The following is a 26,600-nucleotide window of genomic DNA, read 5'->3' on the forward strand; positions in this document are numbered from 1 at the left end:
GAGATGCTTGGAGTAACACTAGATTGTAAACTGTCATGGTCAAAACATATTGATGCAGTAGTAGCTAAGATGGGGAGAAGTCTGTCCATAATAAAGCGATGCTCTGTCTTCTTAACAACATTATCAGCAAGGCAGTTCCTACAGGACCTAGTTTTGTCCCACCTTGACTACTGTTCAGTCGTGTGGTCAGGAGCCATAAAAAAAGGACTTAGGAAAATTACAATTGGCTCAGAACAGGGCAGCACGGCTGGCCCTTGGATGTACACAGAGAGCTAATATTAATAATATGCATGTCAATCTCTCCTGGCTGAAAGTGGAGGAGAGATTGACTTCATCAATACTTTTATTTATGAGAGGTATTGACATGTTGAATGCACCGAGCTGTCTGTCTAAACTACTGGCACACAGCTTGGACACCCATGCATACCCCACAAGACATGCCACCAGAGGTCTCTTCGCAGTCCCCAAGTCCAGAACAGACTACGGGAGGCACACAGTACTACATAGAGCCATGACTACATGGAACTCTATTCCACATCAGGTAACTGATGCAAGCAGTAAAACTTGATTTAAAAAAACAGATTAAAAAAAATACGCCTTATGGAACAGCGGGGACTGTGAAGCAACACAAACATTGGCACAGACACATGCATACACACATGATAACATACACACTATACACACACATGGATTTAGTAATGTAGTTATGTGGTAGTGGTAGAGTAGGGGCCTGAGGGCACACAGTGTGTTGTGAAATCTGAATGTATTGTAAAATTGTATAAATTGCCTTAATTTTGCAGGACGCCTGGAAGAGTAGCTGCTGCTTTGGCAGCAGCTAATGGGGATCCATAATAAATACAAAATACAAATGAGAAACAAGATTTTCTGGACTGATGAAACCAAGATTGAACACTTTAGCCTGAATGCCAAGCATCACGACTGGAGGAAACCCGGCACACATCCATACGGTGAAGCATGGTGGTAGCAGCATCATGCTGTGGGGATGTTATTCAGTGGCAGGGACTGGGAGACTAGTCAGGATCGAGGGAAAGATGAACAGAGTAAAGTACAGAGAGATCCTTGATGGAAACATGCTCCAGAGCGCTCGTAACCTTAGACTGGGGTGAAGGTTCACCTTCCAACAGAACAACAACCCTAAGTACACAGCCAAGATAACGCAGGAGTGGCTTCCGGACAAGTCTCTGAATGCCCTTGAGTTGCCCAGCCAAAGCCCGGACTTGAACCCGAACATCTCTGGAGAGCCCTGAAAATAGCTGTGCAGCGACGCTCCCCATCCAACCTGACAGAGCTTGAGAGGATCTGCAGAGAAGAATGGGAGAAACTCCCCAAATACAGGTGTGCCAAGCTTGTAGCGTCATACCCAAGAAGACTCTAGGCTGTAATCGCTGCCAACGATACTTCAACAAAGTACTGAGTAAAGGGTCTGAATACTTATGTAAATGTGAAGTGTTTTTTATTTGTAATACATCTGCAAAAATGTATTTAAAACCTGTTTTTGCTTTGTCATTATGGGGAATTGTGTGTAGATTGATGTGGGGGAAAAAAACTATTTGATCCATTTTAGAATAAGGCTGCAACATAACAAAATGTGGAAAAAGTCAAGGGGTCTGAATACTTCCCGAATGCACTGTAGTTACACAGTCCATGTAAAAAATTATCCAGGTAACATCACTCCGTAGAGGAAAGATAGACATTCACTCACATATGAATTGTATGGTGTATTATTCAGCTTTTCTGTACTTTGTAAGCACATGAACAAGTACATTTTTCAGCACATGAACAAATGAATTTCCCCCCTGGTGGGATAATAATGTCGACCTAAACCAGACCGAATAAAACTAACACGTCAACCACTAGACCCTGATCACACAGTAAAGTAGAGACGGAATAACGACTATAGAAATGGCTGCATATCCACAGCTTCCCAACCCGTCAATGGCTAAGCTTCCCAACCCGTCAATGGCTAAGCTTCCCAACCCTGTCAATGGCTAAGCTTCCCAACCCTGTCAATGGCTAAGCTTCCCAACCCTGTCAATGGCTAAGCTTCCCAACCCTGTCAATGGCTAAGCTTCCCAACCCTGTCAATGGCTAAGCTTCCCAACCCTGTCAATGGCTAAGCTTCCCAACCCTGTCAATGGCTAAGCTTCCCAACCCTGTCAATGGCTAAGCTTCCCAACCCTGTCAATGGCTAAGCTTCCCAACCCTGTCAATGGCTAAGCTTCCCAACCCTGTCAATGGCTAAGCTTCCCAATCCCGTCAATGGCTAAGCTTCCCAACCTGTCAATGGCCCTGTAATGAAGGCTTTTTTTTAAATATAATTTGTTGTCACAGAGTTTTCCAGTAACCCATCCTTAGTCTCTTCCAGTTCACCTCACCTTCGGTATGAAAGCCTGTAGAAGAAGAGGCCAACAGAAGGTGGAGCATGAAAAGCCGTTTGCCCCTCCCAACTGCTGGAATAGGCACGTTCAAACAGAGGAGATTTGAAACCAAAAAGGCAATAATCTTCCAGTGGTGCCCACATGGGGTAGAGTCATTTCAACCAAATTATATAAAAAATAAATAAAAAAACATTTATAATTATTTTGTCTGAAGTATCATTTTTCAATAATATAGTACACTAGCAACGCAGATTAGCTGACTCTGGAAGGGTTGGTAGATTTGTTTATTTTTTTATCAACGTCTACTCACAGCCAATCAGCCAGCAGAAGATAGGTTTGAGTGGAGCGCTGATTGCCTACTTTTCCAACATGAACTCTGGCTCTGGAGAACAACGTGAGGGAAGCCGAGGCTACCCCGTCCTAGAACTCAAAGAGCAAGCAGAAACACAGTGGCAAGGAAAAAAGTCCCAAGCAGGAAGAAACCTTAAGAGGAACCAGAGGGGTGTGGTTACCTGTCGGCTGAGAGAGCGTGGCCCCTCCCCCCTCTCTGCCCAGTAGGGTTCATAGGTCACAGAGATCGAGTGGCCCGGAACCAGACACAAAATCAGAGAGAGGAGCGCAGGAACCGTAGGCTGAGAGAGAGGAGAATGGAGGGAAGGAGAGAGAGAGAAAGAAAGAAAGAGAAGAGGTCCGCCAAAGGTAATGAGCAAGTGACAGAAAAAAAGGGAATCAAAAAATAACCCAACGATATGGAGACATGGAGAGGAGGAGGATATGGAGACATGGAGAGGAGGAGGATATGGAGACAGGGAGAGGAGGAGGATATGGAGACATGGAGAGGAGGAGGATATGGAGACATGGAGAGGAGGAGGATATGGAGACAGGGAGAGGAGGAGGATATGGAGACAGGGAGAGGAGGAGGATATGGAGACAGGGAGAGGAGGAGGATATGGAGACAGGGAGAGGAGGAGGATATGGAGACAGGGAGAGGAGGAGGATATGGAGACATGGAGAGGAGGAGGATATGGAGACATGGAGAGGAGGAGGATATGGAGACAGGGAGAGGAGGAGGATATGGAGACATGGAGAGGAGGACGATATGGAGACATGGAGAGGAGGACGATACGGAGACGGAGAGGAGGAGGATATGGAGACAGGGAGAGGAGGAGGATATGGAGACAGGGAGAGGAGGAGGATATGGAGACGGAGAGGAGGAGGATATGGAGACAGGGAGAGGAAGAGGATATGGAGACAGGGAGAGGAAGAGGATATGGAGACAGGGAGAGGAGGAGGATATGGAGACGGAGAGGAGGAGGATATGGAGACGGAGAGGAGGAGGATATGGAGACGGAGAGGAGGAGGATATGGAGACAGGGAGAGGAAGAGGAAGATGATACGATAGGGAGAGGAGGATAAAAAGAGAAAGGGAAAACCACCAGAGGGAGGAGAGAAATGGAGGGAGAGATGAAAGGATGCAGGAGGTGAGGAAAGAAATACATTTACAAGGGTTATAGTGGGAAGCAGTAGAAGAGTTAGTGCAGAAACAAGCATTGAATTGTTGTGCATTTCTGTAGATCGCTGTTAATGGTCACAGTAGGTCGATTGATTGAAAAGTTCAACCAATAGCAGACCCAAGATTAGATTGATGTCATAATCTAAGTACATAAGTACGCACAACACAACAGTATGGCCGTGTCTGAAATCTGTCTTGCCTACAAATTACTAAAAACTACATACTGTGTACTAATAATACTACATACACTAAATGACCATGTATGAAGGGCTTTATAAATACATTTGATTGATTGATTTTGCTACTGAGGACAGACGATTTCTTCACGCTTCAGCACTCGTAGGTTCCGTTCTGTGAACCTGTGCGGCCTACCACGTCACTGGCTGAACCGTTGTTGCTCCTAGACATTTCCACTTCACAATAACAGCACTTACAGTTGACCGGGGCAGCTCTAGCAGGGTGGCATCCTATGACGATGCCACGATGAACGTCACTGAGCTCTTCAGTAAGGCCATTCTACTGTCACTGTTTGTCTATGGAGATTGCATGGCGGTGTGCTCAATTTTATACACCTGTCAGCAACAGGCGTGGCTAAAATAGCCGAATCCACTCATTTGAAAGGGTGTCCACATACTTTTGTATATATTGGGTACTATTTAGAGAGTACTGTTTAGTAAAAACGTATGAAGTAAGTGACAAATATCAACATACTACTCATTCATACAGAGAAGACATCATCTCGTGCTTGTTCCATTCGTTCATTTTTTGTAGAGCACGTCTCCCCTATTCTGATTATCAGCTGCTGTCAAACACACGTAGGGTGTGAGAAGGCAATACTTTTCCTCAATAGTGTGCAGAAAATTATACTAGATGAAAAGCCAAAGTGAGTATCGGCCTGTCTAGACTTTTCCCAGAGTCAGTAGAAAGGCCTCTTTAGTGTCCTAAGTTTTCATAACTGTGACCTTAATTGCCTACCGTCTGTAAAGCTGTTAGTGTCTTAACGACCGTTCCACAGGTGCATGTTCATTAATTGTTTATGGTTCATTGAACAAGCATGGGAAAACAGTGTTTAACCCTTTACAATGAAGATCTGTGAAGTCATTTGGATTTTTACGAATTATCTTTGAAAGACAGGGTCCTGAAAAAGGGACGTTTTTTTTGTTGTTGCTGAGTTCACATTTAAATGTGTCTAACATCTGTAGCTAACTACTGAAGCTAACCTCTGTAGCTAACTAGCCAGCTAACCACTGTAGCTAACTAGCCAGCTAACCACTGTAGCTAACTAGCCAGCTAACCTCTGTAGCTAACTAGCCAGCTAACCTCTGTAGCTAACTAGCCAGCTAACCTCTGTAGCTAACTAGCCAGCTAACCTCTGTAGCTAACTAGCCAGCTAACCTCTGTAGCTAACTAGCCAGCTAACCTCTGTAGCTAACTAGCCAGCTAACCTCTGTAGCTAACTAGCCAGCTAACCTCTGTAGCTAACTAGCCAGCTAACCTCTGTAGCTAACTAGCCAGCTAACCTCTGTAGCTAACTAGCCAGCTAACCTCTTTAGCTAACTAGCCAGCTAACTAGCCAGCTAACTAGCCAGCTAACTAGCCAGCTAACTAGCCAGCTAACTAGCCAGCTAACTAGCCAGCTAACCTCTGTAGCTAACCAGCCAGCTAACCTCTGTAGCTAACTAGCCAGCTAACCTCTGTAGCTAACCAGCCAGCTAACCAGCCAGCTAACCTCTGTAGCTAACCAGCAAGCAAAGCTAAAGGGATTGCAAACAGGTTACCATAACTCTAGCCAAACCCACATTTATTTTCTAAATATTAGCTAGCTGGTTAGCATTTATGAGGCCAACAAACATGTTCCTTACACGCTTGGAACGTATTTCCTCTAACGTTATAATGAAAAAGGTGCCTCTCTCCCAAAACACACGGTTTCTGGAGACTTGTGGGCGGAGTGCTAATGATTTTGCCCACTGTACGTGCTTTCGGTAGCCTGAATGCGTCCAGACTGAAGAGAAATCCGCACACAATGCGACCAGATCTGAACACAATCAGACCACAATGCAACATTTGTGCTTCTAGACCCGTCTTTTTTAATGTGATCTTTGTATTCTGATAGCAGAAGTCACATGTAAGTGTTTTCACATACCCAAAAAGCCAACTATTTAGAACACAATTGTGGGTATTTGGACACGGCCAGTGTGTAGTTTAAAGGCAGCTGGCCCCTACCTCTTTGTCCTCTCTGACTGGCTGCAGGGAGACAGAGGGCGGGTCTAAGTTCCCACCAGGGGCCAATGGCAAGGCCCAGCTGGCGCTTTTGTTGCGCGTGTGTCCTCCTCCATGGCGGGGGCTGGCCCCCTTGGACCTAGTGCCCGGGGAGAGGAGCTGAGGGTGGGCTTGGCGGTTGGGGGAAGAGGGGGTGGAGGTCAGGACCATGGTCTTCAGGGCTGACACCTCCGCCTGAAGGACATCAATCTGGGAAGAGACAAGAACACGGGGTGTGGTTATAGACAGTAGTTATAGATTGTACCCAAACCAACACACACACACACACACACACACACACACACACACACACACACACACACACACACACACACAGAGACAGAGACAGAGACAGAGACAGAGACAGAGACAGAGACAGAGACAGACAGAGGGTCAGATGTAGAGCAGCATCCCTGGAGCAGGTTAGGGGTAAAGTGCCTTGCTCAAGGGTACAAAGGCAGTAGGTGACAAATGAGATATTGATATCAGCAACTCTTTGGCTGCCGGCTCACTCACGCCAAAATGTTCCATCAACCCCAGATTCTTATGGGTTTTCCTGCATTAATCACGTACAGGTAACCTGTGTGGCTCTATTGGTTAGAGCTCGGCATGGTTGTGGGTTCAATTCCCGGAGGGATCACAGACTAACCTTGCCCTGAGCCTCCTTCAGCTGCTTCTCTGCTGCTGCTTGTTTCACGTTGGCTTCACGCACCATCTTGTGAGCTTCCTGGAGGACAGGAAGACAACCGTGTGTTAACAACAACCACGCAGGGGCCACACTTCTCAATGTCAAGATGTACTGATACCATCACAGAGCACACCCAGGACAGATCACTGTGTTGCAGGCTGTAGGACTCATTCCTGCGTCCCTCAGACTAGCCTCGATTCCAGGCTGTAGGACTCATTCCTGCCTCCCTCAGACTAGCCTCGATTCCAGGCTGTAGGGAATATGGTCACGCAAGACTAACCTCAAATAGACTGGCAGTGAGCTCTTCCAGCTCCTGCTCCAGCTGATCTCTGACCTGCGACAGACGCTCACACTCCTTATCCTTCAGCTTCAGCTCCTGGGAGAGGTGGAGGAGAGGAAAGGGGTGGCGTGGTAGAGGAGAGGGGCGAGGTGGTGGAGGAGAGGGGCGAGGTGGTGGAGGAGAGGGGCGAGGTGGTGGAGGAGAGGGGCGAGGTGGTGGAGGAGAGGGGCGAGGTGGCGAAGGAGAGGACAAGAGGGGCGAAGGAGAGGACAAGAGGGGCGAAGGAGAGGACAAGAGGGGCGAAGGAGAGGACAAGAGGGGCGAAGGAGAGGACAAGAGGGGCGAAGGAGAGGACAAGAGGGGCGAGGTGATGGAAGAGAGGGGCGAGGTGACGGAGGAGAGGGGCGAGGTGAAGGAGGAGAGGGGCGAGGTGACGGAGGAGAGGGGCGAGGTGACGGAGGAGAGGAGAGGAGAGAAGAGGGGCGAGGGGGAGGACAAGAGGGGAGAGGTGGAGGACAGGAGAGGTGGAGGACAAGAGGGGAGAGGTAGAGGACAGGGGAGAGGTAGAGGACAGGGGAGAGGTAGAGGACAGGGGAGGAGAAGAGGTTGAGGGGAACTGGGTCAGTATGCAGCAGCATAGCGTAGGGATAAACCTATTGGGATGACTGCATGGTCACACCCTTTTCCAGGTCACACATTGTTATGGAGTCAAGCAACTGTCATACAGTAGAGATGGGCATCAGAGTTATCAGGGTGTGTGATCAGGGGGTGAGTGTGTGATCAGGGGGCGAGTGTGTGATCAGGGTGTGTGATCAGGGTGTGAGTGTGTGATCAGGGTGTGTGATCAGGGGGTGTGATCAGGGGGTCAGGGTGTGATCAGGGGGTGAGTGTGTGATCAGGGGGTGTGATCAGGGGGTGTGATCAGGGGGTGAGTGTGTGATCAGGGAGTGTGATCAGGGGGTGTGATCAGGGGGTGAGTGTGTGATCAGGGAGTGTGATCAGGGGGCGAGTGTGTGATCAGGGGGCGAGTGTGTGATCAGGGGGCGAGTGTGTGATCAGGGGGCGAGTGTGTGATCAGGGGGCGAGTGTGTGATCAGGGGGCGAGTGTGTGATCAGGGGGCGAGTGTGTGATCAGGGGGCGAGTGTGTGATCAGGGGGTGAGTGTGCCAGCATTTAATAACGCTCTCTACCTGCTGTGCAGCATCCAGTTGTTCCCGTAGGATCTCTGATCCTTTCTCTCTGATCTCCAGGGAAGAGCTCCGGAGGCGGGACACGTTGTCCTCATGCTCCCCGCCCCGGGCAACCTCCAGCTGGGTAGCACCCTCCAGCCTGCTGCCCTCCCTGCCCCTGATCTGGCTCCAGGCCTGGGTAACAGCTCCCTCCTGGGGCCTGGTGGAACCTGGGTCAGCCGGCCCACCACCGTCCACCAGGGGACTCGGACCGGGCTCCAGGTCTACCAACCTTTACAAAACATAAAGATACATGATATTTAATAGATCGGGAAGGAATTGGTTGTTTTAGACTTACTAAATAACATAGTTACATTTGTTTATAGTTAGGCCTGCTGTGTAGTTTGAAACTTAGACTATACAGCAGCCGAGCGAGTGAAACAGCACCTCTCTGTCTCAGTATGTGTAGACCATGTATCTGATGCTGTCTGGACAGTGAAACAGCACCTCTCTGTCTCAGTATGTGTAGACCATGTAACTGATGCTGTCTGGCCAAATAGAATATAGAATGTCAAACTCTTATTGGCCAGACAGAATACATGGGCTTCATATAGTAAGATAGCAGACGCTGTTTCACTCGCTCAAACGCTTTCTCCGGTGAGATTGTTTCAGCCACTTGCAAATTGAAGGAAAGTTGGTGGGTGCACAAATCGACTCTTAAGAGGTTAACTTTCTCGCTGCCATCAAGAGGGGTGTGACTGAAGGTGTGGGGGGGGGGCCCAACCAAATATCGATTAGGGCCCCCAAAAGGGGGATACCTAGTCAGTTGTACAGGCAAAGGGGGGATACCTAGTCAGTTGTACAGGGAAAGGGGGGGATACCTAGTCAGTTGTACAGGGAAAGGGGGGGATACCTAGTCAGTTGTACAGGGAAAGGGGGATACCTAGTCAGTTGTACAGGGAAAGGGGGGATACCTAGTCAGTTGTACAGGGAAAGGGGGGGATACCTAGTCAGTTGTACAGGGAAAGGGGGGGATACCTAGTCAGTTGTACAGGGAAAGGGGGGGATACCTAGTCAGTTGTACAGGGAAAGGGGGGGATACCTAGTCAGTTGTACAGGGAAAGGGGGGGATACCTAGTCAGTTGTACAGGGGAAGGGGGGATACCTAGTCAGTTGTACAGGGAAAGGGGGGGATACCTAGTCAGTTGTACAGGGAAAGGGGGGATACCTAGTCAGTTGTACAGGGAAAGGGGGGATACCTAGTCAGTTGTACAGGGAAAGGGGGGGGATACCTAGTCAGTTGTACAGGGAAAGGGGGGGATACCTAGTCAGTTGTACAGGGAAAGGGGGGGATACCTAGTCAGTTGTACAGGGAAAGGGGGGGATACCTAGTCAGTTGTACAGGGAAAGGGGGGATACCTAGTCAGTTGTACAGGGAAAGGGGGGATACCTAGTCAGTTGTACAGGGAAAGGGGGGATACCTAGTCAGTTGTACAGGGAAAGGGGGATACCTAATCAGTTGTACAGGGAAAGGGGGGGGATACCTAGTCAGTTGTACAGGGAAAGGGGGGATACCTAGTCAGTTGTACAGGGAAAGGGGGGGGATACCTAGTCAGTTGTACAGGGAAAGGGGGGGGGATACCTAGTCAGTTGTACAGGGAAAGGGGGGGGGATACCTAGTCAGTTGTACAGGGAAAGGGGGGATACCTAGTCAGTTGTACAGGGAAAGGGGGGGATACCTAGTCAGTTGTACAGGGAAAGGGGGGGATACCTAGTCAGTTGTACAGGGGAAGGGGGGATACCTAGTCAGTTGTACAGGGAAAGGGGGGGGATACCTAGTCAGTTGTACAGGGAAAGGGGGGGGGATACCTAGTCAGTTGTACAGGGAAAGGGGGGGGGATACCTAGTCAGTTGTACAGGGAAAGGGGGGATACCTAGTCAGTTGTACAGGGAAAGGGGGGGGGGATACCTAGTCAGTTGTACAGGGAAAGGGGGGGGGATACCTAGTCAGTTGTACAGGGAAAGGGGGGGGATACCTAGTCAGTTGTACAGGGAAAGGGGGGGGGATACCTAGTCAGTTGTACAGGGAAAGGGGGGATACCTAGTCAGTTGTACAGGGAAAGGGGGGATACCTAGTCAGTTGTATAGGGAAAGGGGGATACCTAGTCAGTTGTACAGGGAAAGGGGGATACCTAGTCAGTTGTACAGGGAAAGGGGGATACCTAGTCAGTTGGAAAGGGGGGATACCTAGTCAGTTGGAAAGGGGGGATACCTAGTCAGTTGTACAGGGAAAGGGGGATACCTAGTCAGTTGTCCAACTGAATGCCTTCAACTGAAATGTGTCTTCCGTATTTAACCCAACACCTCTGAATCACAGAGGTGCAGGGGGGGGGGGGCTGCCATAATCAACATCCACGTCATCGGCGCCCCGGGGAACAGTGGGTTAACCGCCTTGCTCAGGGGCAGAACGACAGATTTTTTTACTTTGTCAGCTCGGGGATTCGATCCAACAACGGTTCGGTTACTGGCCCAATGCTCTAACCACTAGGCTCCTACGGGCCTCTCTACCTGCTCTCCTCCCCCATCTGGTCCTTAGTAGAGCTGTAGCAGGCTATCTACACTCATTGAGAGCAGCCTCCTGTGCTTGCAGTAAAAAATACAAATAAAAAATTAAAAAAACATTTACATTTTTCTATGCCTCAAGGGCCCTCTACGGGCTTGGGCCCCAGGGCTTCAGCCCTTGCATTTATCCGGCCCTGTCAAAAACAATAACATTACAAACATCAATATGTCATTAAGAATCATCACAACATGTGATGCTGAACTAACCTACACAACTTTTTCACAACTTTCGCTAATGCCATGATGGCAGTCTGACAACACAACATTTCATCGGATTTCACCTTCCCAGCTCCCCGCACTTACCCTCTCAGCACCCGGCTGGATGATTCACCACGTACCGCTGCCATGACCGCATCTACTCCCTGTTCCCAAGAATTCCATAAATTCTTAGTGTTCAATGTTTACTTGCTGTCGATATCATTCAGAAAGACCAAAGCAATAGTTTCAAAACAATGTTAAAAATGTTAGTCTACTATTAAATAATGTTCACCACAACGCTATGGATTACAATGAATGTTTCATCGAGTTATCAAACGAGATAAAGTTAAAGCGAATGTTATTTCGTTACTGATGTTTGCGATGCGCTGTTAATCTACGTTCATTCCAGCTCATTCCAATAGAGAAAATAACGAATTGTGTCGTCGTCCATAGGTCACATGATGACACATCCTCACGTCCCAACCCCCCAAAAATCTAGTTTAAGGAAACAGAACAAATAAACTACCTACTTCACACTACTGCCACGAGGTGTGCAATTCAACTCAACAAAACATACAGTATCTAGTGTCAATACAGTTGATGTAGACTACACATGTCTAGTTTCAATACAATACAGCTAATATAGACTACACATGTCTAGTTTCAATACAATACAGCTAATATAGACTACACATGTCTAGTTTCAATACAATACAGCTAATATAGACTACACATGTCTAGTTTCAATACAATACAGCTAATATAGACTACACATGTCTAGTTTCAATACAATACAGCTAATATAGACTACACATGTCTAGTTTCAATACAATACAGCTAATATAGACTACACATGTCTAGTTTCAATACAATACAGCTAATATAGACTACACATGTCTAGTGTAGAATCAATATTATAGAGTAGAATCATAGAATAGATCAGAATCATAGAATAGAATCATAGAATAGAGTAGAATATATAGTTCATATAGAATAGAGTAGAATCATAGAATAGAGTAGAATCATAGAGTAGAATCATAGAATAGAGTAGAATATATAGTTGATATAGAATAGATCAGAATCATAGAATAGATCAGAATCATAGAATAGATCAGAATCATAGAATAGAGTAGAATCAAAATAGAGTAGAATAATAGAGTAGAATCATAGAATAGAGTAGAATCATAGAATAGACTAGAATCATAGAGTAGAATCATAGAATAGAGTAGAATAATAGAGTAGAATCATAGAATAGAGTAGAATTGTAGAATAGAGTAGAATCATAGAGTAGATTCATAGAATAGAGTAGAATCAATATTATAGAGTAGAATCATAGAATAGAGTAGAATCAATATTATAGAGTAGAATCATAGAATAGATCAGAATCATAGAATAGAGTAGAATCATAGAATAGAGTAGACTCAATATCATAGAGTAGAATCATAGAATAGAGTAGAATCATAGAATAGATCAGAATCATTGAATAGAGTAGAATCATAGAATAGAGTAGAATCATAGAATAGACTAGAATCATAGAATAGATCAGAATCATAGAATAGATCAGAATCATAGAATAGACTCAGAATAGAGTTGAAACATAGAGTAGAATCATAGAATAGAGTAGAATCATAGAGTACACTCAGAATAGAGTAGAATCATAGAGTAGAATCATAGAATAGAGTAGAATATATAGTTGATATAGAATAGATCAGAATCATAGAATAGATCAGAATCATAGAATAGAGTAGAATCAGAATAGAATCATAGAGTAGAATCATAGAATAGAGTAGAATCATAGAATAGAGTAGAATCATAGAGTAGAATCACAGAATAGAGTAGAATCATAGAATAGACTCAGAATAGAGTAGAATCATAGAATAGAGTAGAATATATATAGTTGATATAGAATAGCGGATACAAATCATAATCTATATTCTCTCTACTGTCCATTGATGATGATACTGCAAATGGACTGTGCAGTTTATTGGTGGGAGATACATACTTCTATTGGCCTAGATATTTCTGGTTTGATTGTTGTTGTTTTTTAACTGAAGGGGCACCGGGCATCGGTGGAAAGAGCGTGCATTAGTGGACTGACTATCACATGCTATGAAAAGTTTAAAAACACCTTATTACACATTACCAGACAGAATATTGGTGTTCACAGTTAATCTGGCATATGACATTAATGTGGTACAAAATAAGATTTGTTATGAACAACCCTAAAAATATCTTCAGGCATGGAACCAACCTCCAGCTGTCAGTATCAAATCAAACCGATTATCGGTGTCTTACCTTCCAACCTCACACCTCTCCTCTTTAGTGTCCTCTCGGTAGGAGGGATATTTGTCTCTCCCTCTCCGCTGTGCATGCCCCAGAACACTAGGTTTTCCATAGAACGTAGGGTTGGAGTATACCTGGACACCAGACCTAGCTGATACTAGGACCTCATACCCCGGGTTGCAGGTGGAGGCAGGCGGAGAGGAGGACAGCTGGACACTGTGGAGACCCTCAAAAGCATCCATGTTCCAGGAAGAGCCACTAATCCAACTGCAAGTTTACTGTAACTTCAGTTACTGTGAAGGTTCTGGCTTTCCTGAGATCATGATTAAGGCCCCTTAAATAATAAGGGATGAGTTCTTCCACCTTCTTCAATCTCGTTTTTCTTTCCTTGTGTGTGTATATGGTGTTGTTGGAAGAACCTTCACTTCAGGAGGTATAAACACTTTCCAACTTGTTCACCTGAAGTCTACCTAGGAAAAATACATATTCTTTACTAGAATAGAATATGATAATGCAGGATAGAATAAAGAAAATACTTAGGTGGACTTTCAACCTGCCGTATTATAATGAGGCACTACTTTGATAATAAACCAGCCGTCTGCTTCACTCCAGCTGGAGGCCGACTGGAGCTCCGATGTGTCACATAAAATGACGTTTTTTAAATGTTTTATTATTAACCAAAACTACCGATTTCCAGCATCCAAAAGAATGGCACGCAATTACATAGAACAAATGTGGTGTGTTATTGTGGGCTTTTTGTTCCGGTGCTGAAATCATGCTATGACGTCAGAGCTCCCATGGATTTGATTTAATCGGCTCGTCCGGCAGAGAAATTAAAGTGTTATTGTTTTTCCCCCTCATACAGATACACATGAACAGGTTCGACAAAAATCATAGCCTATTTGTTTAGATTAATAATTTAGGACACGTTTACAAATTGATTGGCTGTAAAGACGCTTTTGCAAAAGTGAAACGTTGCTGGCCGTATGGTGTAGCAACTCACCATGTGTGGTTCAAACTTGATAACTGTTAGATCAATTTATGGTCCAATATTGAACACAATCTCAAAATATTCTTAATCTTAGTGACCATTAAAGTCATTAACCCAAAGTTGCGGAAGGCAGGAAAAAAACCCACCACAGTCCGAAGTTCAGCCTCTAGTTCGTGTTGATGTTCCCATGATCCACGGCGAACGGGTTAATTACAACACCTTCACTCCTGGTGGCCTGCGGTGCACATTGCTTGCCTCTAGGTGGCCACCGACAGGTTGGACTCATACTGGTTTGACCCATAGAGAAGGATAAAGGACTCTAGCGGTCAAAAAGTCATTTTAACATGGGCAAGCGCAATTTAGGGCTTCCGCCGTACTTCTTGCCATTTAAAGTAGTCAGCTGGGTGGGGATAACTATGGGTTGTAGCCTCCATGGCGCGGCCCATGCTGTCACAGGGACAGATATAAAGATGAGTCCTCTATCTATCTCTATGTTTTGACCGCTGTTTGAGTTTTCTGTGGTTAATAAAGACGTATCCTATTGAAGAATTCCAGAGGAGCCTGCTGAGGGGAACGTGGTTCGTAATAATACCTGGAACAGAGCGGATGGAATGGCATCAAAACCAATGTGTTTGGTGTATTTGATACCGTTCAATTTATTCCGTTCCAGCCATTAGCACGAGTATGTCCTCCCCATGCCACCAACCTCCTGTGGTATGTGATATTATTGAGGTAATAAATTGGGCTGTGGGGTATTTGGTTGGCAATAAAACAAAAATAAAAAAATGGTGTTGTTACTTTGAACTTGTATTTGTTTCAATGTGTGTTGTACACAGATTTGTTGAGATTAGCTTGGTACCAGGCCTTACAATGCAGCTTTGTTGCAGAAACAGCTTAACACATCAAGTGACCGGAGGTCTACAAGTCCTTCCCTCTCCTTCCCTCTCCCACATCCGTCTCTACAACATTCAGACTGGCAACGGCGCTTTCCCTTATCGCACAGTGAGTATATATATCATATACAATCTATCTGATCAATCCATCTATTGTTATCTGACGGACACAATGGGAATATAGAAAAAGGATTTTACTGATATCGCTATAAATGTATGTGATGCCCAGTGAGTATATTGTAAATATGATATACAATCAATCTGATCACTCTGTAGTTAACGTAAAGATTGAATAGATTAATTTTTAGATAAAGTAATATAAATATTCTGAATATGTTTCTCGACTGAGTTGGACAGCTTAATTTGTTATTTTTTTAGGCTATTGATTAATAATTGTGGATATCTCTGTATCGCAGTAGGTTGGTGAGGAGAACACGCTCGTTCTAACGAACTGGAGCGGAATCAGTGGAATGTTAACAAATACATCAAACACGTGGTTTCCAGGTGTTTCATGCCATTCCATTTGCTCCGTTTCTGGTTATTATTAAGAGCCGTTCAAAGTTTATAGATGACTCTCTGTTAATTACCAACATATTACTTCCCCTCTCTCTCCATCTTCCGCTGAACTTTACCCTCAATAGCACCATGTCTTCAGATAGTGGATCCATGAGCTAATATCTATAAGAATTGTCTCTCTGGATAGTTTTGTTATCAAGATATGTGGATCGATTCAGCCATATGTGTCACTATCAGTGTTTTGGAGAGTTGACTTGTAAAGCAAACAGAGAAAGTGACAGTAGTTGACCATTTTGATACAATAAGGGCAGCTTTCTCTGTGACAACCAGTCAACTACTCCAGCCAGCTAACCAGCCAGCCAGCCATACATCCAGCCAGCCAGCCAACCAGCCAGTCAGTAGTTGACCATTTTGATACACCAAGGGCAACTTTCTCTGTGACAACCAGTCAACTACTCCAGCCAGCTAACCAGCCAGCCAGCCAGCTATCCAGCCAGCCAGCTATCCAGCCAGCCAGCCAGCTATCCAGCTATCCAGCCAGCCATCCAGCTAACCAGCTATCCAGCCAGCCAGCTATCCAGCCAGCTATCCAGCCAGCTATCCAGCCAGCTATCCAGCTATCCAGCCAGCTATCCAGCCAGCCAGCCAGCCAGCTATCCAGCCAGCCAGCTATCCAGCCAGCCAGCTATCCAGCCAGCCAGCCAGCTATCCAGCCAGCCAGCTATCCAGCCAGCCAGCTAGCCAGCCAGCTATCCAGCCAACCAGCCAGTCAGTAGTTGACCATTTTGATACACCAAGGGCAACTTTCTCTGTGACAACCAGTCAACTACTCCATCCAGCTAACCAGCTATCCAGCCAGCCAGCTATCCAGCCAGCCAGCCAGCCAGCTATCCAGCCAGCCAGCTATCCAGCCAACCAGCCAGTCAGTAGTTTACCATTTTGATACAATAAGGGCAGCTTTCTCTGTGACAACCAGTCACCTACTCCATCCAGCTAACCAGCCAGCCAGCCAGACAGCTATCTATCCAGCCAGCCAGCTATCCAGCCAGCCAGCCAGCTATCCAGCCAGCCAGCTATCCAGCCAGCCAGCTAGCCAGCCAGCTATCCAGCCAGCCAGCTATCCAGCCAGCCAGCCAGTCAGTAGTTGACCATTTTGATACACCAAGGGCAACTTTCTCTGTGCCAGCCAGTCAACTACTCCATCCAGCTAACCAGTCAGCCAGCCAGATATCCAGCCAGCCAGCCATACATCCAGCCAGCCAGCTATCCAGCCAGCCAGCCATACATCCAGCCAGCCAGCTAACCAGTCAGCCAGCCAGATATCCAGCCAGCCATACATCCAGCCAGCCAGTAGTTGACCATTTTGAATCATTTACATTTACATTTAAGTCATTTAGCAGACGCTCTTATCCAGAGCGACTTACAGTAGTGAATACATACATTTCATACATTTTTTGTTGTTGTTGTACTGGCCCCCCAAGGGCAGCTTTCTCTGTGCCAGCCATTCAACTAGTCATCCATCCATTCAGCCTGCCAACCAACCACCCAGCCAGTCACCCAGCCAGCCATCTATCCATCCACCTATCCATCCATCTATCCAGCTTTCCAGCCAGCCAGCCAGCCAGCCAGCCATACATCCACCTATCATCCAGCTCTCCATCTAGCCAGCCAGCCAGCCAGCCTGGCCAGGGAAGGGTAGTGATGACGGTAACGTACTCGCGGAGGGTTGCAGACGCGGGGCTAGGGACCTTCTCTCATCTGCTCCTCCGATGGAAGGGAAGCATCTACAAGCTGCTGTGGAGAGAACTGATCATCTTCACTACACTGTACTACTCCTTCAGCATCATATACAGGTAACCCCGTCATTTACAGTTATCCCGTCATTTACACAGGTAACCCCATCATTTACACAGGTAACCCCGTCATTTACACAGGTAACCCCCTCATTTACACAGTTAACCCGTCATTTACACAGTTAACCCGTCATTTACACAGGTAACCCCGTCATTTACACAGGTAACCCCGTCATTTACACAGGTAACCTCACAATTTACACAGGTAACCTCGTCATTTACACAGGTAACCTCGTCATTTACACAGGTAACCTCATCATATACAGGTAACCTCATCATATACAGGTAACCTCATCATATACAGGTAACCTCACAACTTCACAGGTAGCCTCGTCATTTACACAGGTAGCCTTGTCATTTACACAGGTAACCTCACAACTTCACAGGTAGCCTCGTCATTTACACAGGTAACCCCGTCATTTACACAGGTAGCCTCGTCATTTACACAGGTAGCCTCGTCATTTACACAGGTAACCTCATCATTTACACAGGTAACCTCGTCATTTACACAGGTAACCCCGTCATTTACACAGGTAACCTCACAGGTAGCCTTGTCATTTACACAGGTAGCCTCGTCATTTACACAGGTAGCCTCGTCATTTACACAGGTAACCTCAAGCTTTACACAGGTAACCTCAAGCTTTACACAGGTAACCTCAAGCTTTACACAGGTAACCTCAAGCTTAACCTCATCTGATCTAGAAGAGAGACGGTCTATCTTACTTGTATAAATAAACCTCTTTACAGTGACCACACGTTTATGTATTTATTTGCTTATATTGCTGGTCCCTTCAAATCAAAGATCACAGCAACTTTGTACAATCAAATGCCAGGGACCTTTTGTGGGAATATTAGTCTCCCTTATCTTTTTTGCAATTGTTGTCACTCCCTCCCTATCATGTTCAATCATACAGGAGCTTAGTTAACTTTGTGACAGAACTGTTCTCTCCAGGTTTGTGTTGAATGAGGGTCAGAAGAGGCTGTTTGAGAAGCTGGCCATCTACTGTGACCGTTACGCAGAACTCATCCCCGTGTCCTTCGTATTGGGTGAGAATACTGTTCTGCTCTGCTCTGTTCTGTTCTGTTATGCTCTGTTGTGTTATGCTCTGTTATGTTATGCTCTGTTATGTTATGCTCTGCTCTGTTCTGCTCTGTTCTGCTCTGCTCTGTTCTGCTCTGTTATGTTATGCTCTGTTATGTTATGCTCTGTTATGCTCTGTTATGCTATGCTCTGATATGCTCTGTTATGTTATGCTCTGTTATGCTATGCTTTGTTATGTTATGCTCTGTTATGCTCTGTTATGTTATGCTCTGTTATGCTCTGTTATGCTATGCTCTGTTATGCTATGCTCTGTTATGCTTTGTTATGTTATGCTCTGTTATGCTCTGTTATGTTATGCTCTGTTATGCTCTGTTATGTTATGCTCTGTTATGCTCTGTTATGTTATGCTCTGTTATGCTATGCTCTGTTATGCTATGCTCTGTTATGCTATGCTCTGTTATGCTATGCTCTGTTATGCTCTGTTATGCTATGCTCTGTTATGCTATGCCCTGTTATGTTATGCTCTGTTATGCTCTGTTATGCTATGCTCTGTTATGCTATGCTCTGTTATGCTCTGTTATGTTATGCTCTGTTATGCTATGCTTTGTTATGTTATGCTCTGTTATGCTATGCTCTGTTATGTTATGCTCTGTTATGCTCTGTTATGTTATGCTCTGTTATGCTCTGTTATGTTATGCTCTGTTATGCTATGCTCTGTTATGCTATGCTCTGTTATGCTATGCTTTGTTATGCTATGCTCTGTTATGCTATGCTCTGTTATGCTATGCTCTGTTATGCTCTGTTATGCTATGCTCTGTTCTGCTATGCTCTGTTATGTTATGCTCTGTTATGCTCTGTTATGCTATGCTCTGTTATGCTATGCTCTGTTATGCTCTGTTATGCTATGCTCTGTTATGCTATGCTCTGTTATGTTATGCTCTGTTATGCTATGCTTTGTTATGTTATGCTCTGTTATGTTATGCTCTGTTATGTTATGCTCTGTTATGCTCTGTTATGTTATGCTCTGTTATGCTATGCTTTGTTATGTTATGCTCTGTTATGCTCTGTAATGTTATGCTCTGTTATGCTATGCTTTGTTATGTTATGCTCTGTTATGTTATGCTCTGTTATGCTCTGTTATGTTATGCTATGCTCTGTTATGCTCTGTTATGCTATGCTCTGTTATGCTATGCTTTGTTATGTTATGCTCTGTTATGCTCTGTTATGCTATGCTCTGTTATGCTATGCTATGTTTTGTTATACTCTGTTATGTTATGCTCTGTTATGTTATGCTCTGTTATGCTCTGTTATGTTATGCTCTGTTATGTTATGCTCTGTTATGTTATGCTCTGTTATGCTATGCTCTGTTATGCTCTGTTATGCTATGCTTTGTTATGTCCTGCTCTGTTATGCTCTGCTCTGTTATGCTCTGTTATGCTCTGCTCTGTTATGCTCTGTTATGTTATGCCCTGTTATGCTATGCTTTGTTATGTTCTGCTCTGTTATGCTCTGTTATGTTATGCTCTGTTATGTTATGCTCTGTTATGTTATGCTCTGTTATGCTCTGTTATGTTATGCTCTGTTATGTTATGCTCTGTTATGTTATGCTCTGTTATGCTCTGCTCTGTTATGCTCTGTTATGTTATGCTCTGTTATGCTATGCTTTGTTATGTTATGCTCTGTTATGCTCTTTTATGTTATGCTCTGTTATGTTATGCTCTGTTCTGCTCTGTTATGCTCTGTTATGTTATGCTCTGTTATGCTATGCTTTGTTATGCTATGCTCTGTTATGCTCTATTATGTTATGCTCTGTTATGTTATGCTCTGTTATGTTATGCTCTGTTATGCTCTGTTATGTTATGCTCTGTTATGTTATGCTCTGTTATGTTATGCTCTGTTATGCTCTGCTCTGTTATGCTCTGTTATGTTATGCTCTGTTATGCTATGCTTTGTTATGTTATGCTCTGTTATGCTCTTTTATGTTATGCTCTGTTATGTTATGCTCTGTTCTGCTCTGTTATGCTCTGTTATGTTATGCTCTGTTATGCTATGCTTTGTTATGCTATGCTCTGTTATGCTCTATTATGTTATGCTCTGTTATGTTATGTTATGCTCTGTTATGTTATGCTCTGTTATGCTATGCTATGCTCTGATATGCTCTGTTATGCTCTGCCCTGTTATGCTCTGTTATGTTATGCTCTGTTATGCTATGCTATCTTCTGATATGCTCTGTTATGCTCTGCTCTGTTATGCTCTGTTATGTTATGCTCTGTTATGTTATGCTCTGTTATGCTCTGTTATGTTATGCTCTGCTCTGTTATGCTATGCTCTATTATGTTATGCTCTGTTATGTTATGCTCTGTTATGTTATGCTCTGTTATGCTCTGCTATGTTCTGATATGCTCTGTTATGCTCTGCTCTGTTATGCTCTGTTATGTTATGCTCTGTTATGCTATGCTATGCTCTGATATGCTCTGTTATGCTCTGCTCTGTTATGCTCTGTTATGTTATGCTCTGTTATGTTATGCTCTGTTATGCTCTGTTATGTTATGCTCTGCTCTGTTATGCTATGCTCTGTTATGCTCTGCTCTGTTATGCTCTGTTATGTTATGCTCTGTTATGCTCTGTTATGTTATGCACTGTTCAGATGCATTCTATGATGTCTAACTGATTTGTGCACAGCAGGGTTTTTTGCACAGCAGGGATGGGGTCAACTCCATTTCTGAAATTCCAATTGTCCTCATTGCTTACAATTGGATTGGAATTTCTTTTTACTTCCTGAATTGAAGTGGAATTGACCCTTTCAAACACTGGTGCTCAGTAATCATTTAGCCACTCACTCTCAGTCAACACTTCTCAAGCACAAACAACCTCCTTTGACAGACGTCATCAACAATTCTGAACTTCCTCTCAACAAAAACTTTAGCAGGTTACAAATAAACACAGTGCGGTAGTGTAATAGTTTGGGGTCAAAGAGCACCATTTTGAGGTCTCTGTACAGAGCCTCCTCTCTTTTCATTGTTCTGTCTTTGAAAGCAAAGAATGTAAAAAGATTCAAATAGGTACATATGTACAGTTGAAGTCGGAAGTTTACATACACCTTAACCAAATACATTTAAACTCAGTTTTTCACAATTCCTGACATTTAATCCTAGTAAAAATTCCCTGTTTTAGGTCAGTTAGGATCACCACTTTATTTTAAGAATGTGAAATGTCAGAATAATGGTACAGAGAATGATTTATTTCAGCTTTTATTTCTTTCATCGCATTCCCAGTGGGTCAGAAGTTTACATAAACTCAATAAGTATTTGGTAGCATTGCCTTAAATTGTTTAACTTGGGTCAAACGTTTCGGGTAGCCTTCCACAAGCTTCCCACAATAAGTTGGGTGAATTTTGGCCCATTCCTCCTGACAGAGCTGGTGTAACTGAGTCAGATTTGTAGGCCTCCTTGCTCGCACATGCTTTTTCAGTTCTGCCCACAAATGTTCTATAGGATTGAGGTCAGGTCTTTGTGATGGCCACTCCAATAACTTGATTTTGTTGTCCTTAAGCCATTTTTCCACAACTTTGGAAGTATGTTTCGGTCATTGTCCATTTGGAAGACCCATTTGCGACCAAGCTTTAACTTCCTGACTGATGTCTTGAGATGTTGCTTCAATATATCCACATAGTTTTCCTTTCCTCATGATGCCATCTATTTTGTGAAGAGCACCAGTCCCTCCTGCAGCAAAGCACCCCCACAACATGATGCTGCCACCCCCGTGCTTCACGGTTGGGATGGTGTTCTTCGGCTTGCAAGCCTCCCCCTTTTTCCTCCAAACATAACGATGGTCATTATGGCCAAACAGTTCTATTTTTGTTTCATCAGACCAGAGGACATTTCTCCAAAAAAGTACAATCTTTGTCCCCATGTGCAGTTGCAAACCGTAGTCTGGCTTTTTTATGGCGGTTTTGGAGCAGTGGCTTCAAAACAACTACCCACACCCACACATGAAAAACAGGCTGCCTAAGTATGGCTTCCAATCAGAGACAACGATAGACAGCTGCCTCTGATTGGAAACCATACCTGGCCAAAACATAGAAAACAAAAACATAGAAATAGAAATCTAGAAAACCCCACATAGAAACAGAAAACAAACCACCCAAAACACCCACCTGTCACGCCCTGACCACTCTACTATGGAAAATGACCTCTTACAAGGGTCAGGACGTGACAGTACCCCCCCCCCCCCCCCAAAGGTGCAGACTCCGACTGCACCCAAACAAAACCCAACAAAAACAACCCCAAGCACAAAGGGAGGGCAGGGAGGGTGACAAAAGTCTATGGCGGCTCATGTGCTACACCCAGACCCTTCCTCTCCCTCCGATCCTCCAGCAATGGAGGTGGCTCTGGCTTAGGGCGTAACCCCCGTTCCATCCGCAGATCCCTCCGCTTCTGTAACACTGGCCTGTGGATCATTATCGGAGGAATCGGACTGTAGATCATTATTGGAAGCTCTGTGCTGTAGACCACCGCTGGAGGTTCTGACCTACAGGCCGTCGCTGAAGGCTCCGGGCTGCAGACCGCCGCTGGAGGCTCCGGGCTGCAGACCGCCGCCGGAGGCTCCAGACTGAAGAGCCTCGCTGGAGGCTCCAGACGGAAGAGCATCGCCGGAGGCTCCGGACGGAAGAGCATCGCCGGAGGCTCCGGACTGGAAGGCATCATAATAGGTTCTGGACTGTAGGCCGTCTCAGGAGGTTCTGAACTGAGGAGTGTCGCTAGAGGCTCCGGACTGGGAGGCGTCATAATAGGTTCCGGACTAATGACCGTTGCTGCTGGCTCCATGCCATGGATCATCTCTACAGGTTCCGCGCCAAGGATCATCACTGAATGCTTCTTACCATGGATTATCTCTACAGGTGCTGGGCCATGGATTATTGCTACAGGCTTCATGCCATGGTTTATCCCTACAGGCTTTGGACCATTTATAATCCCTCCAGGCTTTTTGCCAAGGATTATTTCTTCAGGTTCCGGGCCATGGATTACCTCTTCAGGCTTTGTGCCATGGAATATCCCTACAGGCTCCGGGCCATGGATCATCACTAGAGGCTTAGTGCCATGGATCATCTCTACAGGCGTCGGACCATCGATTATCACTGGAGGCTTTGTACGAGGAGCAGGAACTGGTCTCACCGGACTGGGGAGACGCACTGAGGATCGAGTGCAGGCACCGGCCGTACTGGGTTATGGATGCGCACTGGAGGGAGAGTGCGAAGAACAGGCACAGGACGTACTGGATGATGGAGGCGCACTGGAGGGAGAGTGCGAGAGGCAGGCACATCCTCACCTCACAACCTGCCGCCCCAGGTTATGTCGATATAGGACTTGTTTTACTGTGGATATAGACAATTCTGTACCTACTTCCTCCATAATCTTTACAAGGTCCTTTGTTGTTATTCTGGAATTGATTTGCACTTCTCGCACCAAAGTACGTTCATCTCTAGGAGACATAACGCGTCTCCTTCCTGAGCGGTATGACGGCTGCCTGGTCCCATGGTGTTTATACTTGCGTACTATTGCTTGTACAGATGAACGTGGTACCTCCAGGCGTTTGGAAATTGCTCCCAAGGATGAACCAGACTTGTGGAGGTCTACAATTTTTCTCTGAGGTCTTGGCTGATTTCTTTAGATTTTCCCATGATGTCAAGCAAAGAGGCACTGAGTTTGAAGGTAGGCCTTGAAATACATCCACAGGTACACCTCCAATTGACTCAAATTATGTAAATTAGCCTATCAGAAGCTTCTAAAGCCATGACATAATTTTCTGGAATTTTCCAAGCTGTTTAAAAGCACAGTCAACTTAGTGTATGTAAACTTCTGACCCACTGGAATTGTGATACAGTGAATTATAAGTGAAATAATCTGTCTGTAAACAATTGTTGGAAAAAGTACTTGTGTCATGCACAAAGTAGATGTCCTAACCGACTTGCCAAAACTATAGTTTGTTAACAAGAAATTTGTGGAGTGGTTGAAAAACAAGTTTTAATGACTCCAACCTAAGTGTATGTAAACTCCCAACTTCAACCCTATATTGTTTAGTTGTATGTGTTGGGCTTTATCTGAGATTATTATTTACAGAGTCAAGTACATTTGTCCAGGCCTCAATAGTTCCTTGACTAGCACCATTCATTCTCACTGGTGATAATTCCAATGCCTTAACTTCTAATAGTAACTGTATCCTTTAGGGATTTGGGAGAGAGTGAGATGATTGCCATCTTAGAGCCAACATATTTTTTTTGCAGGAGTGTTGCCTGCCAGCAGTAATCATCTCTGATTAATTGAGAGCTGCAAGGAACTATCATCGTTAAGTGACATAGTAGATGCAAAGCGTTGAATATTTACATTCATGCATTTCAAAATGAATTTTGTCCCAGAAGCATTTAACTGCAGGGCAATCCCACATCATATGAAGGAATGTGTCTACCTGATTTTGGGGACACAGTGAACAGTTGGGAGTTAGGGACAATTTCATCATAAAACATTTCCTTGGTGTTAAATACAGTTTGTGAACAAGCTTAAAATGTATAAATTGATGGTTGGGATTACGGGACGCTATGGTCATATTTTTCCATATTCTGTTCCAATTATTATACCTTTAAAGTTAAAGGGTTGTTCAGATTGAATTTGATCTGTGGACCATACTTTTTGATTTGGCTATCTCAGAATATGAGGTTTCCAAAAGATGTTTATATATTATAGAGATCAGTCCTTTTGGGAGCCCAGATCATTTATTTATAAATCCCATCATAGGGTGTTTCAGTAGTTATGTTTTCCCAAGGGACTCCATAGGCCAGCATGGTGATATGTATGTGACTTTCAAATCTTGGAATTTTCTCAAACCATTACTGTCCATGATATCGCCAAGGGTACGGATTCCACATTTGAACCATTGGGGGGGATGCCCTCCAGATCGCAAGGCATTATTGTGAAACATTGGAGTATTGGCATGCCATTTTGTTTCCAAGTTACATTGTTTTTAAATGTTATACCAAAATAGAAACTGTTTTAGCAATAATAGGACCAAGGCGTAGTTTACATTGTTTAAGGGAAGACCACCTCTTCCAGGGTAATAGGAGACACCATATTTCTCTCTATACTCAGGTAGGGGGCGGAAGAATCATGTCTAAACCAATTTAGGATGGGGTGAAATGCTAGTGCCTGCAAACACAATTTAAAGTTCGGTACGGATAGTCTTCCCACGTCTTTCCCCCTTTGTAAGTTTATTCGTTTTTAGTTTGATTAGTTTTACCTTCCCATATACATTTTGAAATGGAATTATGGATTTTATCCCAATTGCCAGAAGGGGGAGAAATGGGAAGTATTGAACTACAGAAATTCAGCCGTGGAAATTAATTAATTTTGAGAAATTCTGCCGGTTAAAGCAGCTGGGATATTAGTCCATCTACTGAGGATTCAATTGATTTGAGCTTTCTGTTAACATTTCTGGTAATGGTTTTCTCTAAGGAAGGAAATGTCTCTACTCCCAAATATTTAAAATGAGAAACGATTGGGATTCCATAAGTAGAGATGGAGTCGGGGTCTTGATAGGGGCTGATTTGGTAAGATTTTATTTTATAACGAGATGGAGCTGAATTTATCTATGATCTTCAATGTATTTGGGAGCGATTGAGATAAATTGTCTAGATATACACTGAACAAAAATATAAACGCAACATGTAAAGTGTTGGTCCCATGTTTCTTGAGCTGAAATAAAAAAAATAAAAAAAATTGACAAAAAGCTTATTTCTATAAAATTTTTGCACAAATTTCTTTGTATTCCTGTTAGTGAGGAGTATTTCTGGGCTGGGACTGGCTGCCCAGTGGATGGGCCAGCTGCCATGAAGGTAGGCCTA

At 44.5% G+C, this 26,600-nt stretch overlaps 2 protein-coding genes across 8 annotated transcripts in view; one reads left to right on the forward strand and one right to left on the reverse strand.

Annotated features, from left to right (window-relative positions):
• Nucleotides 1-14,644, reverse strand: part of LOC115197715 (guanine nucleotide exchange factor for Rab-3A) — a 32,558-nt gene extending 17,914 nt beyond the window's left edge. For 4 of the 7 annotated variants that reach the window (XM_029759494.1, XM_029759492.1, XM_029759491.1 and 1 more), the window contains exons 1-7: nt 14,549-14,644; nt 13,424-13,877; nt 8,330-8,600; nt 7,140-7,235; nt 6,821-6,898; nt 6,136-6,381; nt 2,912-3,031 (exon numbers count right to left, since the gene is read on the reverse strand). In XM_029759494.1, coding sequence (XP_029615354.1) covers nt 2,912-3,031; nt 6,136-6,381; nt 6,821-6,898; nt 7,140-7,235; nt 8,330-8,600; nt 13,424-13,653 — 1,041 coding nt within the window. In that variant the 5' untranslated portion in view covers nt 13,654-13,877; nt 14,549-14,644. Of the gene's footprint in view, nt 1-2,911; nt 3,032-6,135; nt 6,382-6,820; nt 6,899-7,139; nt 7,236-8,329; nt 8,601-11,233; nt 12,015-13,423; nt 13,878-14,548 lie in introns of those variants that run through there. The other 3 variants (XM_029759496.1, XM_029759495.1, XM_029759497.1) reach the window with 2 other exon arrangements.
• A 2,841-nt stretch (nt 14,645-17,485) lies between these two features.
• The window catches only part of best1 (bestrophin 1), a 14,811-nt gene continuing 5,696 nt past the window's right edge, over nt 17,486-26,600 (forward strand). The window contains exons 1-2 of the mRNA XM_029759498.1: nt 17,486-17,664; nt 18,617-18,711. Of these exons, the coding sequence (XP_029615358.1) occupies nt 17,513-17,664; nt 18,617-18,711 (247 nt within the window). The 5' untranslated portion in view covers nt 17,486-17,512. The remainder of the gene's footprint in view (nt 17,665-18,616; nt 18,712-26,600) is intronic.

The sequence above is a fragment of the Salmo trutta genome, chromosome 7, assembly GCF_901001165.1.
Source record: "Salmo trutta chromosome 7, fSalTru1.1, whole genome shotgun sequence".
Taxonomy (NCBI): Eukaryota; Metazoa; Chordata; class Actinopteri; order Salmoniformes; family Salmonidae; genus Salmo; species Salmo trutta.